The sequence below is a fragment of the Sipha flava genome, unplaced genomic scaffold (genome assembly GCF_003268045.1).
Source record: "Sipha flava isolate LNK unplaced genomic scaffold, YSA_version1 73_pilon_pilon, whole genome shotgun sequence".
NCBI lineage: Eukaryota > Metazoa > Arthropoda > Insecta > Hemiptera > Aphididae > Sipha > Sipha flava.
This window is the reverse complement of record NW_020273613.1, coordinates 2,826,642-2,843,678: the sequence shown is the minus strand read 5'-3', so window position 1 is coordinate 2,843,678 and position 17,037 is coordinate 2,826,642. Positions and strand designations below refer to the sequence as shown.

Sequence of the window (17,037 nt, the reverse complement as noted above, 5' to 3'; positions counted from 1 at the left end):
AAATTATTTACCAACATGGCGCTAAACAAATAAACATTAATCAATGTAGAATGATGGATAATGAGACATACGTATTCATAAAATATGTATTTTACTCATTCTCCAAACGGATAAATAATAGTAAATTTTTTATTCGATGAATCAACTCCATTTGAAATGTATCAATTATACACGCGTTTGACGACAACAGTAAACCGTGGACCGACATCCGGTTGATTGGTAAAAAAAAAATAATAATAAAACAAACGACTGAAAACCTGCAGTGTAAAATCATGTGCGTGTGCGTATTTTTTCACGTTTCTTCGAAATTTCTTTTCACTGTCCTAATATACCTACAATATACGACAACGACGACTACCTGCGCGTGTGCACGAGAAAAACATGTTTTTTTTTATTCTGACAATCGAAAACGGACCTTTTGTTTTCGGCAAATGAAAAAAAATAATAAAATATATTGAACAACGTTTCCGAACAACCCGAACCGGTTGTGAATACAAATAAAATGTCGGTATTTTTCGTATCACTTGCGTGGATCGACAACGGGATGACGGGATTTATCCGTAGGTTCTTAATATTTAATACATACGCGTTATAATGAATAGTATTTAAATCAAAAAAATGTACGGATGGTCAAAATAGAGATGAAAACGTGGCGTGGTATACGAAACGTGAGTACGGTGTGGACGCAAACAAGCCGGGCAATTATCAATTATACGGCTCGACGTCCAATTACAGGGCAAGAAGGGGTACCGATCGATTATATAACGAATAGAGGGGGAGGATGTAACAACGTTTACCTCTTTCTAGCAGTAGCCTACAGCAACAGTATTGCCGCGTCGTTCGAGTCCTCTGCGGGAAAGCCTTTTCCTCTTCTGCCTCAAGCGCACACCACATCACTGCGAACGAGCGTCCGTAATTTATTATTTTCCGCACATTTGACCTGCGCGTCTCCCGTATACCGTATAATATATTGCACATGTGCGGTCTACGCGGAAATTATTACACCGGATCCAACGCGCAGGGCCATACGGGTGCAGGTGCGCGTGCCACAGCGTTACGCGATGGGTTTTGGTCGTCTGCGAACCGGGTCTCGAGTACATGACGACGATGATTATCCCAGCGTCTACTCATACACGTGTGCGCGTATATGGTAATAAATTACTAAGCGAATTCTTTCCGAGCGTAAATCGAGAACAGTTTGATACGCATATTATTTAAACCAGTGGTTTTCAAACTTTTTCGGAATGCCACCCCTCTATTTTGCGACCCCTTAAAAAAAAAAAACGTTGTTTTACTCATAAAAATTTGATTTAATTAACCGATAAAATATTTGCATGATAAACAATTTTGATTAATTTACTTTGTTTTTTTTAAATAATACGGAAAAATAAATTCATCCATTACTTTTGGCGACCCCCGAGGGGGTCGTGACCCTCAGGTTGAAAACCACTGATTTAAACGAATGCAGTTACGTATGGGTATATATATTATTTATACACACATGGCGTACCAGTAATAGGCTTACAGTAATGCGCTTACAGTTGTACTGGTTTTTTTTAATTTTTATTTTTTTTTTTAATTTCTCGTTATTATCGCCCGCCACGTCTGCACCGCACCTGAAACGACTCCACTCGCCGCCTGAAACGACATTAAGACGTCAACGCGTAATCGAAAACACACGGCCGCCGCTGCTAACAAGAACGGTGAGTGCGTGCCCGCGTTCGTAAAAATCGTTTGTCGATTATCTTTTTATTTCGTAATCGAGTACCACCTTTAAAGGTACATATAACCGAAAGATATTAAACGGTGCCGAGTGGAAAATTAAAAAAAAAAAAAACCGCGTCTATTGTTTACCGCCGCGTGCGTACATAACACGAGGTTAATTAACATCGTTCGACGATTTATTGAGGCCAGCTAGAGCGAAACGGAAAAAAATAAATATAAAATAATCGCCGTCGTAAAAAAAACAACGACATCGATTCGGCGGCGGTCGTAAATGTTCGACGAACTCATTCCTGACGGTTGGTCACCACTCGTTTCGGACGCGAAGAAAAAACCGAGACTTATACAATATGAATAATTATACGTATATATATATACGCGGACAAATATTCCATATATATTGTATATTGTGTACAATATCGTAACGCGAGTGCGCAACAGCCGTGCAATAACGAATTCGAGATTAATTGGTGTTACTTTGCAGTAGACGGGCGGAGCGAAAGGAAACGACGGAAGAGACCATCATCGGAAACATTCGCACACGTCGCTTTACATATTATAACGATGTATATCTTTATATATATAATCTATTATAATCCGTTCAACGATTACTCGTCAATTGTTTTGCGAGCGCAGAACGTGGCGCCGCGTCTTCGAGATTTGTAGTGCGGACGAAAAAACCATGAGATTAAAACTGTCAAGGTGATATAACAAAAAATAAAACGCCGTACCGTAGTAATAGACGGAGAAGTGGAGGACGCGCGTTCAATGCGCGCGAGAAACAAAACTCCCGCGTCACGGTAACGCGATTGAGCGCGCGAGAACGGAAAAGAAGTTCACGGAATACTTATTATTGGTACGTGTACTAACATTGAACACGAATACGCTGCAATATCATAATATCGTAATACGTTTGGTGTACGAAACGTGCGAAAAGATCAGTAATCCGCTGCTTAATACGTACAGCAACAAAACGTTTATTATAGCGTAGACGTATTGTACTATTTACGCTACGTATACTACGCACAGGTTTCCGAACCATGAGGTGTGCCTCTCGCGAGGATCGGAGTGAAACGTTCGTCTAAAACACTTTGAAGTATTTGAACGTTCAAGTATTCAAAATGCGAGCAATTATCGTGTAACACGGGTCAAACTTGACCGTTGAGTTAAGAAGACACGGTAGATTATTTTTCCTAAGGTGGCTTGAATGAAAAAAAAATAAAGACCTCCTCGTTAAAGATATTATGTCAAATCAACAGATCGCTAACGTATGTATAAATCGACGTACGCGAAACACGTCGACGTCGCGATCGGTGTACTTTCACGTTAAAATTGCCGAGTATTTTCGGATCGAAAAAGGTAACGCAGTGGTGGGTGGAACTCACCTTTGCGTTTGATTTTCGTCAGGTCCAACACGGTGCCGTTGGGCGGCCGGGTCTTGGACAGGTTCAACGGCTGTTCGTCCGGGCCGGCTTTGGTCCATCCCAGGATGTCAGCAATGCTGTGGGCCGTGGGCGACCTGGGGGGGTTGCCGTACACGTGAGGGTGCCACGTTCCGGCCACCGCCGGCTCCGGCGACGACACGGCCGCGACCACGACGCCGGACAGGTCCACCGGCGGTTTCCTGTTGCTGCAGTCCATCATCATCAACATTTCACACGGATCGCGGTGCACCGGTGCAGCGAACGACGACGGACGGATGGCGGCGACGCATCTCTCGCGCACTGCGCGCGCGCCACGGTCCCGCCGGGTGCCGATGGGCGACGACCGAAACGTGTTCGACGATAATATCCGAGTGTCACGGCCGGAATACGGTTTGCGGATACTCGCACACGCGGACGATATCGGAGGAAGATCGAGAGACGACAACGGATAAAAAAACGGTCACGTCGGTATTAGGACGCGACTGGTAAGAAACAAAAAAAAAAAAAAAATTAAACAACGGACCCGCGAGACGGCTAAAAACGAAACACAACGCACACGTGCACGCACGACGATACGGGTACTCGCGCAACGGGTGGGAGGAGTAGAAAATAATAATAATAAAAACAAATAATCGTAAAACACTCGCGAACAGAAAGAAGAGAGCGTACCGGCCACGGCGACGACGACGAAGTGCGCGCGCGTGTTTAATACGTACGTACGGACGGTCGGCCGACGACTATAAACGTGACTGTAATGCGAGTTTAACAGCTACTGAACGGGTGCGCGGGGCGTGCGCTCCTCTCCGCCACCACTGCAGCCGCCTAGCGCCGTCCCCACCCTTTTTATAGGGTCCGTTGCCGTTGCCGCCACCGCCGCTTGTTGAAAGCTAAACGGTCCACCTTAAATTACTTTTCGACGCGTTACACGTATTATACACGGGAATGTGCTTTCTCTCTCGATCTCATATCGCGTAGACACATTTTTCCTTTACCGTTTGTTGCGCGCAGACGTTTTTCTTTCTCTTCGTCTCGCGCGCGCACAACACTAATTACGTTACGAACACAAGTGCGTTTGCAGCTTCCGTCCAAGAGCGGCCCCAAGGGAGAGCTAGGGGCTGCCCCCCCCAAGCCCGTACCGTATTTATAAAAAAATGTATATTGTTAACAAAAAATGCATATTATAATATGGACTATTATAGGACACGCCTAAGTATTTAGATAGAGCCATAGAGGTATGACGGTGTACACGATCTACCTGCTATCTAAAGTATAAAGGCTATAAATAAACTATATTAATATAAAATATACTATGGTGTGCACTATGATATTATTATCATTATCATTATCGAAAAATGAACTGCGTAGCACACATTTCTGTATGGACTAAATTGTTGTTTTCTTTTTGTTATAAGATTTTATAAAATTATAACTTGCCCTCCTCTCCCCCTAACCTAGGCTCAGGAGCCGCCCCTGCTTCCGCCTCGCGATCACGCGCACGATGGACCGTATTGGATGACACACGCGCGAACGCTGTAATTAATATATATTCGCCGCTCTGAACGCGCGCACCCCTCCGTATTTTCGTCGTAGCGACGCGCCTAATAATTTTGTACGCGTGCCGAATCGCTTTATTTCCCGTTTTACGATATTAACTGCGCCCGCGTTAAGTACGTGCATGGTTTGTAATTAATCGAATAAACAACACTAAGCTTACCAGAACACATGTGCAATGAGATAAAACGTCGACGAAACGTAAACATTTATTAACTGTGTATTTATTAATAATTTAAGTGTGTACAAAAATAAAAATTCAAGTTTAAACATCGGTATCCACATTAGCTTTCGTCATGACTTGTTACTGATGAGATATTATTCTTTTTGGCCACTCGTTTGCTAAATTTTTAGTGATGGCATGCGAAACGTAAAAGGAGACAGTATTAAACGCAGAGGTATTTGTCAGATGATTAGCGAGACGAGTTTGAAGGATTTGATTTTGCCGATTTATAATCCTTTAATAAACCTTATTCCTGCAGCGCATAATCTTTGTTCAGCGAATTATTTTAATACGCTGTAACACGCGTCTTTCGGATATGACGAAAAATCAGTGAATTTTCAGTAAAAATTATAACACGATCACAGAAAATAAAAAGTATTCATACACCATTTTTGTCCACGTACTATATGATGTATAATAAAAAATTAATACGGTCGTGATCCACAACCGCAATCATTGGATGATTTTAGTTAGAAATCCGGCCGTTAATAACTGTTCGATTACCGCAACACGTATTGTTATCATTTTAGTTATTGAACTCGCGATTGGTTTTCAACACGATTTGTTGTTCAAAATCCGATAAATTTCACCGATCACATAACTGATGCGCGTCCCGTTCACTCTTACACAGCAGACAAATTTACGATTTACGTGTAACATTGCACTTGCATTTCAGTATATGCATATATTCCGGATCGGATAGCTTCATTATTTTATATCTAAGAATTGACAATGAGCACGCACGGACGAATTTTTGTTCGGGCTCAACGCATTTCGGTAACATATTTTTTAATATTAAAAAGAGGTTTTAGTGTTGTTATTTTTTATTTTAGTGTAATACTATTTGATATTGAGTTACTCGACATTTGTTGTGTTTATACACTTTAGCGTAACATCGGTTTGTTCGCTAATTATGTCCACTAACCGTATAATTAATATTATACTCGTATTGTATACTGGACACGCGAGTGTGTTCACTTGACAATGAAATTATTTTTAACATATATTTTGTATTAAACGCGTCCAAATTTAATGTTGTATTATGATATTATTTCAGTCTTGGCTACATCGCTCATTACGTTTTGGTGTTTACGTCTAATATTATCGGAATATAATTGCACACAACGTGGACATATTATTATGTACATCATACGTACATGTAGCCCTGATTGAAAATTTACAAAAAAAAAAAAAAATTGTGCCAACATCTAGTACGTAATCAGTATGAATTTTTATGACCTTGGTTTATGAAATGTTTGAATTTTATTGATGACGGGGTTGCCGTGATTTTATTTCAGCCTCACACAAGGAATATTTAGCATTCGAAAATCCCTTTATACTTAAATTAAGTGCATAATTAGTAGGAAATCGTATGGACTGTACAATCAATTTAATTAATAAAATTATATTAATGTTTTCGAAGTATTCCCTGTACATGCAATTTATACTGTTTTGTATATGTTTTAAAGTGGAAAGCAAAACCAACCAACTCCATTATTATCTAGAAATATCAGAATATCAGTATAGAACACCGATGAGTAAGTGTGTTTTAGGTAGTACAAAACAGTTGTTATGAAGGAGATGTGACTTTCAATGATTTCCTAAAAATACGGTTTTGGACATCACCAATGGTTAAACAAACTTAAACTTATTGTATACTGAAATTTGGCTGGACTAGATTTACGAAATTTATAAAAACTGTTGGTACATGGGGTGATGCCGTATACACGAAAACTGAATTTGCGAAAAAAGGGTCAAAGAGGAGGGTCATAAAAATGCATACTAATCATGTACTAAATACTTTGACCATTTTTTAAGTATGACTTTATTTTGGCGGGATGTAGTACCTACGTCATATTATTATTGTTCTTCCTTTTCCAGAATAAATTAATAGTTATTATTCATTAAAATTGAGTAAAAATAATATTGTGAATGCATCATATCCTTCAAAGTAAAAATTCCAGTTATTATTATAATGTTTTCTGATTAGGGGTTTATTTTATTTTAGTTGTACAAAAAAAAAAAAAAAATTCACTTGCTTTTTGTAAAAATATTATTTAATCCTACTGTTCAAGTGTTCTCATCAAAAAATAATAACAATATTGGATACAACTATAGTAAATAATACAATAATAATAATACAATGATTAAACTTACTTTCCAAATTAAAAACTTTTTGGATTTTTTATTGCATGCTGAAAATCCAAAGGTGAACAGATTTTTTATTATTTTTCGAAAACAAGAAAAAAAATATTCTGAATTATTATAAAAATTATACATAATAAGCTATGAATTTATATTATATTTCTGTGTTTTAACAGTATTTATTAATTATTTAATATTTATACTATTATTCATCACTAATTATTAATTTGATAATTTTATATATCCTCAGATTTTCCTCAGAATATCACATACGAAAATCAAAAGTTACAACAATGTTAATTATCATTCAAACATAGTGCGGTAAAATATAATGAACACCTAACTAAAAAGATATTTACACTTATTAACACTTCTATATTCAATAAAATATTTACTAAGATATAAATATATATATAGTCATTACACATTGATATTATTAAAGTTATTTAAAAAAAAAAAAAAACGAAAATTGTTAAGAAAAATCAGACATGCAGATTAACTATTTGAAATTGTTGTAGGCCCCTTCCCCGTAAAACCGATACTACTGTAATAGGTACCTATTATTTTTTTTATTTATTTTTTTTTTTTTTGTTAGAAATATTTTATAATTTATTCATATTTTATGTACATGATTTTTTTTATTTTTCATAAACTTAAGAGCATCCTTATAATAACAGTGACTGGGGCAAGCATACAGACTTGCCTCCCCTTAGTTCCAGTACTTAAGATACCTCTAACCTTAATTTATTTCACACATTAAAAAAACTAAACAATAAGTTATTTTTACTTCGACTAATAATAACAAGAATAACTATAAACTTAGTCAGATGTTAATTAAATTTATTTTAACTTAAATTTTGAAAAAAGATTTTTTCAAAGTATTTTGAATGAATTGAATCATCCAGTACACTCGGATACTGAAGTGATAAAGATTTATGTTCTAAGCAATCATATATATATATATATATAATGAAATAAATATTTTTAGCAGCTTTTAATTAGAAATAAATATTAAAATATTTAGATATTACATCATAGGATTAAATTTTCATTTTGTTTATGCTTTAATTCAATTTTATTCTTTCTTGTTTGTATACTATAATATAATATTTATAAGTATTACACTGACATTAAAATATATTTCAAGTAGGATTAACGTAATATTTTAATTTATAAAAAGTGAATAAAAAAATTGTGTATTCGGATAACTGAAGTAATCTTTATATAACATATACTTGACGAATAAAAAATGTGAAGGATGTTACCATAGGCGGACATTTGGTTGAATTTTTGGAGGGGCTATAAAAATTCAATGTAAAATAACCCGCAAGGACTTCGCTCCCACACCCCTTCCCATGTACAAGTAAAACTTATTACTATTAAAAATATAGAAAAATATAGATATGTTTGAATTGTATTAAAAAAACACTAAATAACGTATACCTATTTAAAATAATTAATATTTTATTTTAATGACAAATATCTATTTGTATCAGCAAAGATACTCAAAATATCATCACTTTTTATATTTTTCGATATATATTTTTTCAATATATAGTACTGAAAGATCGCTGAACCTATCTTGAACCAACGATACCCTTAGCCAAGTTTTATTTTTTTCATTGCACCGAAACTTCTTTCGCAAGTAGCCAAACTATGTAATTGGTATTGTTAATGCTATTGTAAATAGTTTTTTTATTATTTCTTATTTTATGATTTTCAAAAAAACCAAACAGATAATTATAAAAACAACGAATAACTTTCTAACAAAGTTTTGATTTTGGGGGGGGGGGCATATATAAAAATATTTGGTGGACTAACCTCCCCATGTCCGTTTATGGATGTTGCTAAATAAGATAAATCAATAGATTAAAACGATAATCATACGCGTTTGAAATAACAATGGTCGCCTCTCGATTATCCATATCGATACGCCACTGCGTGTAAGTTAAATACATCGTATTAGTTTTAGTAAGCAATGTAATAAGTTTAAAATTAACAACTTAGTGTTTAAAATAAATTTTCATTTTCAATTCAAAAAACTACAGTTTTCCGTCAAGGTCTGTTTTTCCATTATAATAAAACAAAGCGCAAGGATAATTTTTGAAAATGGCAGGAGTATGGATTTAAAAAATCAATGTTTCTCCTATAAACAATTTTACGAAGCCTGTTCACGTGTAAGTTCTTCTGATATTCTGGGTATACTACCACCTGAAGGAAGCCAGGTAATTTAACTAGTAATTGTATAGTAAGCAATTTTGATTGTATATTTTTGTCGGTAAATAATAAAATGTTAAATTACAGACATTTTGTATAACAATGTGGGATATTGTCGTGTAAAAAAGGCATCTAATAAATTTACATATTTTCAAAATCGTGTATGGTAAAACTCTTAACCGTAGAAGGACCGTTTCGGTCGTCACTAACTTTGTGTGTTTACGTGTGCTGTTAGTCAATCGTGAGACCATCGTATAAATTGAATAGTTACTGTACTATTCTATTATTATTTTTATTTAATGTCACCAACAGAATAACAATTAATAATGCATTATTATTATTATTATTATTATTATTATTATTATTATTATTATGATACGCCACGATCAAATTGTGTTAAAATAATACACATGAATCATGTTCAGAATTTTTACGTTAACCGACAAAAGAATGGAAAACGAATTGTTTAATAATATTCCAAGTTTAAACCATATGCGTGATTGTATAGAATGTCTTCAAAGTAGAAGTTCACAAAATGTTTTTTCACTACGTATAAAAAAAAAAAAATACACTATTAATTATTCTTCATTTCATTTCAAACAATATTATTACAATATAGATCTTAATATCCCAACCACACTTCTTAATACATAAGAGTATACGAGTACATCTATAGTATATATATATTATCATAGATATCGTCAGGCATTTTGTTTTGCAGTTTGAGTATCCAATTATTTTCTCCAGCCTCGCTAAAGAACATACATCGTAATATAGTTTATATTTTTACGGTTTCATCTTCAATTTATTTCATGAAAATCGATTGTTAAACGTTAAAAATCACATAAATCCAAGTGTGCGTAATCATGGGCTTACTGTATTTCACAAGACTAAAAGAGCTACAGTCGATTCCATTTTGGTCGGGAAAACTAATTTACATTCATTTTCACGCTCACAGAAGCATAACTAAAAAATGTGTGCAATGCGTGTTACTGATAAATAATGTTTTACATTTTCTATTTTTCGAAACAGAGTTTAATTCAAATAAATATTCAACAATTCAATTACTTACAAAAATAAATGTTAACTATCAATACGATAGACATATTAATGACTCCAGTAAAAACATATCTAACATTTCAATTTTAAAGCGCGTGGAAACTTTCTAATATCGAAACTGTATTATTATATCCAAGCAATAATGCTAAAAACTCAAAATAACAGGCAGTATAATTTTAAAATACACGTTGGAAAATATATTACATTATAGATAATTTTACTTTAGTTGAACGATGTACATTCTTCGTTAAAATATATTTTTGTGTGTATCATTATATTGTATAAAATATACTTTTAGAACAATGAAGTTTTTCGATTTTTTGTGAATTATTAGCTATGAAAATCAATTAAACTATAGAAATCGGTTACGCTGTATAATCGATTACAGCAAGGTCCGTTATAACAAAAAATAATACACAGTAATAACAATAATCGTTAAACAATAGTCACTACAGTGACAGATATAACAATAAATGCGTGGATTTCTATTTTTTTTTCAAACCCAAGTCAGTATACTTTTTTATTTTATAACGCCAATATACTATACATGTATGTGATAGCTATATTTGTGCTGGGAGATTTGTTCTTTCGAATTTAAATTATGAAATAATAACAAAATCACTCAGCAAATTGACTGAATTCTATAAATAATATTACAATGTCACACTCGAGTGAACATGTCAAAATTGGATTAATACTCATGTATGCGCAACGTACAATATTATAATACAAAACAGGGTAGTTTGATTGTCATCCCTTTCTCACGATATAGCATGAACGTTGCACGTAAAAATTAATTTGTTCCAATTTAAAAACAGCCATAGCTAAAACACGTTTTTCGCTTTAACCGAACAGTATACATATACTGTAATAATAATATGCAATAATTAATTTATAATTTACACATATGCATAATAAAATAATATTGTACTTGTAATGCGAATATTGTAGTCATCACGTAATCGCAACGTAAATATAAATCAATTAAAAATAACAAGGTAGACCTAAAACAAGAAAAAAAAATAATTTTCATAACGAATATGTAGTTTTAAATCAATATATTTCGCCATTCTTCTCTGGGGCGTATACAATGGGGAGGGGGGAGGGTCAGATCCCCCCATAGGATTTTTAAAATTGCATAAAATAGTGCTTTTAATATAAGGAAATTATAAGGAAACAAAAAAATATTGCAAGGATTTATTGTAAATTATTATTTTGACACATTATATATATATGTATATATCTTTTATTATTTATTATCAAGGGTGTCATTTGGGGGAGGGGGGCAAACTATGGAAAATGTCCCACTCTAATTTTAAAAAGTCGGCAATTCTTTGTCCGATGATCAATTGCTAAAATCGGTAAATAGTAAATTTTTATTTACTATTTTGTACTCGGAAATCAGAGAATATTCTCTTTTAAATACACGTTCACGGTTCATTAAAAGTTGGGAAACACTGGCTCCTCCCCAGTTTATAACAATTGTTATTACACGAACTTTATAAACTCTATTTTTGGTATATTATATACTTCTATATACGAGTATGTGATCTTTATAAAATAGTTTTCGTGATATCGATACCATAAAAATTGAGCTTCATAATCTATAAAAAAACCGTTAAAATCGTTTCTATTTACCCCAAACTACGGTACATTATATTTAAAATACAATTTTATGTTTTTATAAATAAGTTCTGTAAACTATCAAACATACAAATAATAAAATTATAAGTATTTATTTAATTAGATTTATATTATTATTCCATTAAACCTATTGATAGGTAACTTATGGCCTACAGGATAAGTAAATAAATTTAAATTTTATTTAATTAATTACTATCTTTAATGTTATTATTTAATTGGGTAAATTGAAACGTTTCGTGTTCTTTATTTATCATCATTATTCTTACATATTTTTTTCCCAAAAAAATATTTTATTGATAGTCTATCGTCCATAAATATTAAATATTTAAATATGTAGTTAACCATACATTTTTAAATATTATGAAGTCGGCAAATTTAATCAGTTGCCCCACCCTTTTAAAAGTTGAAATGAAGCCCCGTTTATTATTTAAATGTGTAGGTACTTAGGTTGAGAAATTTTCCTTCCATAATAATTTGTTTGAAATTGATCCCCCCCCCATACAAAAGTTACGTGTACGCCACTGATTCGTCTCCATGCAGTCTTAGGTTAGGTTCACATTGGCGAGCAACGGGCGACAGCGAAGAACGATTGGCGATGCGTGATGAGCGATGAGCGATTAAAGCATTTACATCTAGTAGCGATTAACTAAGGCGATGTTATTTGAAATATTTTATTAAACAAAATTAATTTCTCATTTTCCAATATATCATCAACATGTATAGTTCAGCAAACGATATTATTAAAAAACCTTGTGCTAAACGATTTTTTTTTGAAAATCGGTTTTAATTGAACTTCGGAAATTAGCATTTCTTTTTGCCCAGAAGTAAATTTATTATACTGACTCATAATTTATTTTAATAATTGTAATAAAGTTAAATTAATAAAATTAGTTAAAACAAGTGAATTATTCCACGTTTGAAAATAAAGTACATATCGCTCTAAAATTATGACCAAAAATTAAACATGATTAATATTAATCACATCGCTCGAGAATCGCCGGTTGCTGTCACCAATCGTTCAAGACCAATATAAACACTTCCATTTGGAACTATGTGTTAAATATATTTTAGGAAATTCCTAGTCGCTCATCGCTTGACGCTGTCACCCATCGCTCGCCAATGTAAGCCCGGCCTTAGCGTACAGACGTGTTTTTCTGCGTTCTCTGATTAAATTATCTCTATTCGAGTTATCGACTCTTAATTGATTAGCGCGTTATCTATATCAGTGGTGTGCAATCTTTTTTGATTCACGACCCCCCCAAAATGATTTATTTTGATAATACGACCCCACTTCCTACCAACATTATGTAAATGTATAATATAAATTTACTTAATAGTCTTAATGTATACAAACATTTATTCATATACATTAAATCGTTAATTTTAGGCAACTTTAATATTTCTTTAATTTAATTAATCAAAAACATGAAAAACAATAATATAAAATTTGAATTTTTTATTAAAATCTAAAATTAAAAATATATTATTAAAATGATAATAAAAATTTTAATATTTTTAAAATTATAAAATTACTATTTAATTATTTTAATGAGAGACCTGAGATTGCAGTGTTAACATGATTGATTCTATGTTTGGTTTGATATTTGATACTGCTACTCTTAAATCAGCTTCAACATTTAATCTGCAGCGATATTTGTTTTTAATAATTGTTAGTGTTGAAAATGCTGTTTCACATAAAAAGTTGATGCAATAGGTAATAAAATTAATATGGCTTATTTTAATAATTCCAGATATTCAGATTTGATGGAAATCCAAAATGTATCACATGTATTTTCTTGAAATCTGACACGTACATTTTCATCTAATGACAAGTCAATAAGTTTTTCGCTTATTTTTAAATTTCCTAATTTTATTTTATTGATATTACAATGAAATGGGTTTCTAGTCCAGCCTAAACTTTCTTCTGGAAAATCTTCAAACCATGCATTAAAGTTTGTTTGTAAACTTATTAGATGAGCAGTTATAATTTCTTTTATCATATTAATATCCACATCATTATCACTGAAGAATTCTGATAAATATGAAAACATTTCAAATTTGTCATCGTCAGTATAATTTCTCCACAGAAGAATTTTATTTTTAAAAGCATTGATTTTATCAGAAAAAAAATAAAATATTAGTATTTTCCCTTGTAGGCTTAAAGTTATACAATTTAGATTTTCAAATATATCTGCAAGATAACCCAGAATTGCAAGCCATTGCTCGTCTAAAAAATGTTCCGAAAGTTTATTATTACGTTCCAGAAGAAAAATTCGTGCTTCATCTCTGAGTTCAAAAAGGCGTGATAATATTTTACCACGAGACAATCACCTTACTTTAGTACGAAGAAGTAATTTTTCATGGTTAGAACCCATTTCATTGCAGAGTATAAGTACAAAGTCTGGAATTTAATGACTTTGATTTTATAAAATGTAATACATTTATAGTATTAAGGAGTACTTTATTAACACTGATTGAAGTTTTTTGGAAGCTAAAGCTTCTTTATGAATCATACAATGGTTAAACATTATATTTGAAGACACTTCTAGAACTTTAGCTTTAAAACCTTTTTTTGAATCAGTAAGGGCAGCTGCACCGTCAGTGCATATTGACACACACATTGACTAGAGAATTTCATTAATTTCTAAAAAATTGTTTGTAAGAACAAAAATATAATTTCCAGTTGAACGTCTAATGGTTGACAAAATAAAAAGTCTTCTTTAATTTTTTCTTTATAAATATATCCAACATATACAAGAAATTGAACAAGATCAGTTACATCCGTAGATTCATATAATTGCATTGCAAAATAATTTACTCGTAATCTATTTAGGAGTTCTGATTTTATATTATCAGACATATTTTCAATTCGACATGACACAGTATCTCTTGATAAGGAAATTGTTTTTAATTAATTTGTATATGATTCGCCATGCATAATTGATACTATTTTTATAGCGGCTGGCAAAACGAGATATTCTCCAATAGAGTGTAGTTTTTTGGTTTTTACAATTAAATATGAAGCCTCTAAAGATGCAGCTAGAGCTTTTGTAGATACTGAAGTAAAATTACACATAGTATTTTTTTTGAACTTTTATTGAATTTTCATACCTTTTAAAAAAGTCTTCTTTTTTATGTTGGAATTGGGGATGTTTAGTTACTAAAAGTAATTTTAGCTTTGATGGCTTCATACTTTTTGAAGCTAATTTTTCTAAGCAAATAATACATTTTGGCTCACCTTTTTCAATATCGAAAGTGAATTCAAACTTGATGTAACTGTTTTGGTATTTACGGTCCTCTTTATTAAATTTTTGGTTCAAACATTCTCGACTGAATTTAAATCTGACGACATTTCTGATACCTTACGAACTTTCGTTTCTATTACATTTTCATCATCACTATTCATCGGTCGTTTAATTAAAAATTTATCAATATCGATGTTTTAGTTTATATATTATAAAATATTAAAAATATTAGTTTAAAATAATACAAAATACAAATAATTATCACAAACTATACAAAATTATAAACAATAATAAGATTAACTCAACGGCTCGTACATAACTATTGGAATATTTCATAATAACCATGAGATTAAATAAAATTACTGATTTAATTAAATTTAAAAATAACTGGTGATTCAATGGAGCTTGTTATCACAACATTAAGATATGACATAATATTACGATTGACACAGCCATCGACGGTACAAAATAATTTTATTTTGTATAAAATTATAAAATAATACACAGTATATAACTTTTACATTTGGTGTAAAATTATTGGCGACCCCCTGGTTGCGCACAACTGATCTATCGTCTTTATTGGGTGGCACTACTCGTGCCGGCCAAAACCTTTCCTCAAACAAAATCAAATATGCATATAACAATAGCTCTGCCACAAGCTCCAATTTCTAGATGGTCGGAAAAAACGGTAAGCCATTCAAAAAAGCTACTAGTCCAATCTCTCCAAGTCTTCAACAAATAATTGATAACCCTTCATCAATAATTTCATCTAATAGGTACAGATTTTAATTATAATACCTTATTTTTGAATACTGCTAACACGGCCGGCTCAATGGTTATCGACGGGGAGCATTCTAATGAACCTGATATCTACGTCTTTATTAAATAATACTATATTGGATTTACCAAATGATACCGATGTGGATAGAAGCCAGCCTCCAATTCCTGAAATTTTAAATTCCAATATCTTTCTCGAGCAAGAAAATTTTCCTAGTTTGAAAGAAAATCATAATTTTTTTTATACCAGAAACATAAAACAAAATTTTGTCCTCCGTTAAAAAATATAATAATATTATTAATTTTGTCTCTAATGTCACTTATGTAGGTATCACTCTGGACCCTAAACTTCGTTGAGTACCACATATTACATCATTCATGGCATTCGCTTTCTAATGGTCAAATTTCCTCAGAACTATATCTGGTACTTGGTGGGGCTCCCATCCTTTAAGTCTTTTATCTACTTACTTATCTATTTTATGCTCCAAACTTGATTATGGGTGCTTTATTTTTGGTTCAGCTTCCTATTCTAATTGGAAAAAAATGAATAAACTCCAAACCGCATGTTTCAGAATCATCTTGGGATATTTAAGATCTACTCCCTGTCCAAAGATTGAAGTTGAATTCATTTGCCCACTATTTAATGTCAGATGCCGATTGTTTGCTGGCAGATTTCTCTTAAAATCGCTATCACCAAATATTCGATATATACTACTTTTTATATCTTAATTGGCGGTACGTTTCTAAATTTATATCAGTATTTTCCATTATTGCTAATTCGGCCTCAAATTTTTAACCATACATAATCTATTCACCTAAACTCCCTCCCTTTACGAACAATCCTATGATTCTCTTATTTTTTCTCTTTGTGTTTATTCTGAAAATCAATTTTCAAATTTGTCCTTTATGGATCTTAAAGAAATGTCTCATTCTTCGGTTAATGTAGCTTTTTCAATTTTCTTAGTAATCATTTTTCGAATTACATCGTTGTTTATATATATGTATCACTGTTTCTCCTTTCTGCCGGCTA

The 17,037-nt window shown here is 32.5% G+C and overlaps 1 protein-coding gene and 1 pseudogene across 1 annotated transcript in view; both read right to left on the bottom strand.

Annotated features, from left to right (window-relative positions):
• The window catches only part of LOC112692324 (homeobox protein bagpipe-like), a 93,553-nt gene extending 89,646 nt beyond the window's left edge, over positions 1-3,907 (bottom strand). Inside the window, exon 1 of the mRNA XM_025566955.1 lies at positions 3,108-3,907. Coding sequence (XP_025422740.1) covers positions 3,108-3,375 — 268 coding nt within the window. The 5' untranslated portion in view covers positions 3,376-3,907. The remainder of the gene's footprint in view (positions 1-3,107) is intronic.
• Positions 3,908-14,361: 10,454 nt separating this feature from the next.
• On the bottom strand, positions 14,362-15,391 carry LOC112692458 (annotated as a pseudogene).
• Positions 15,392-17,037: the final 1,646 nt, after the last annotated feature.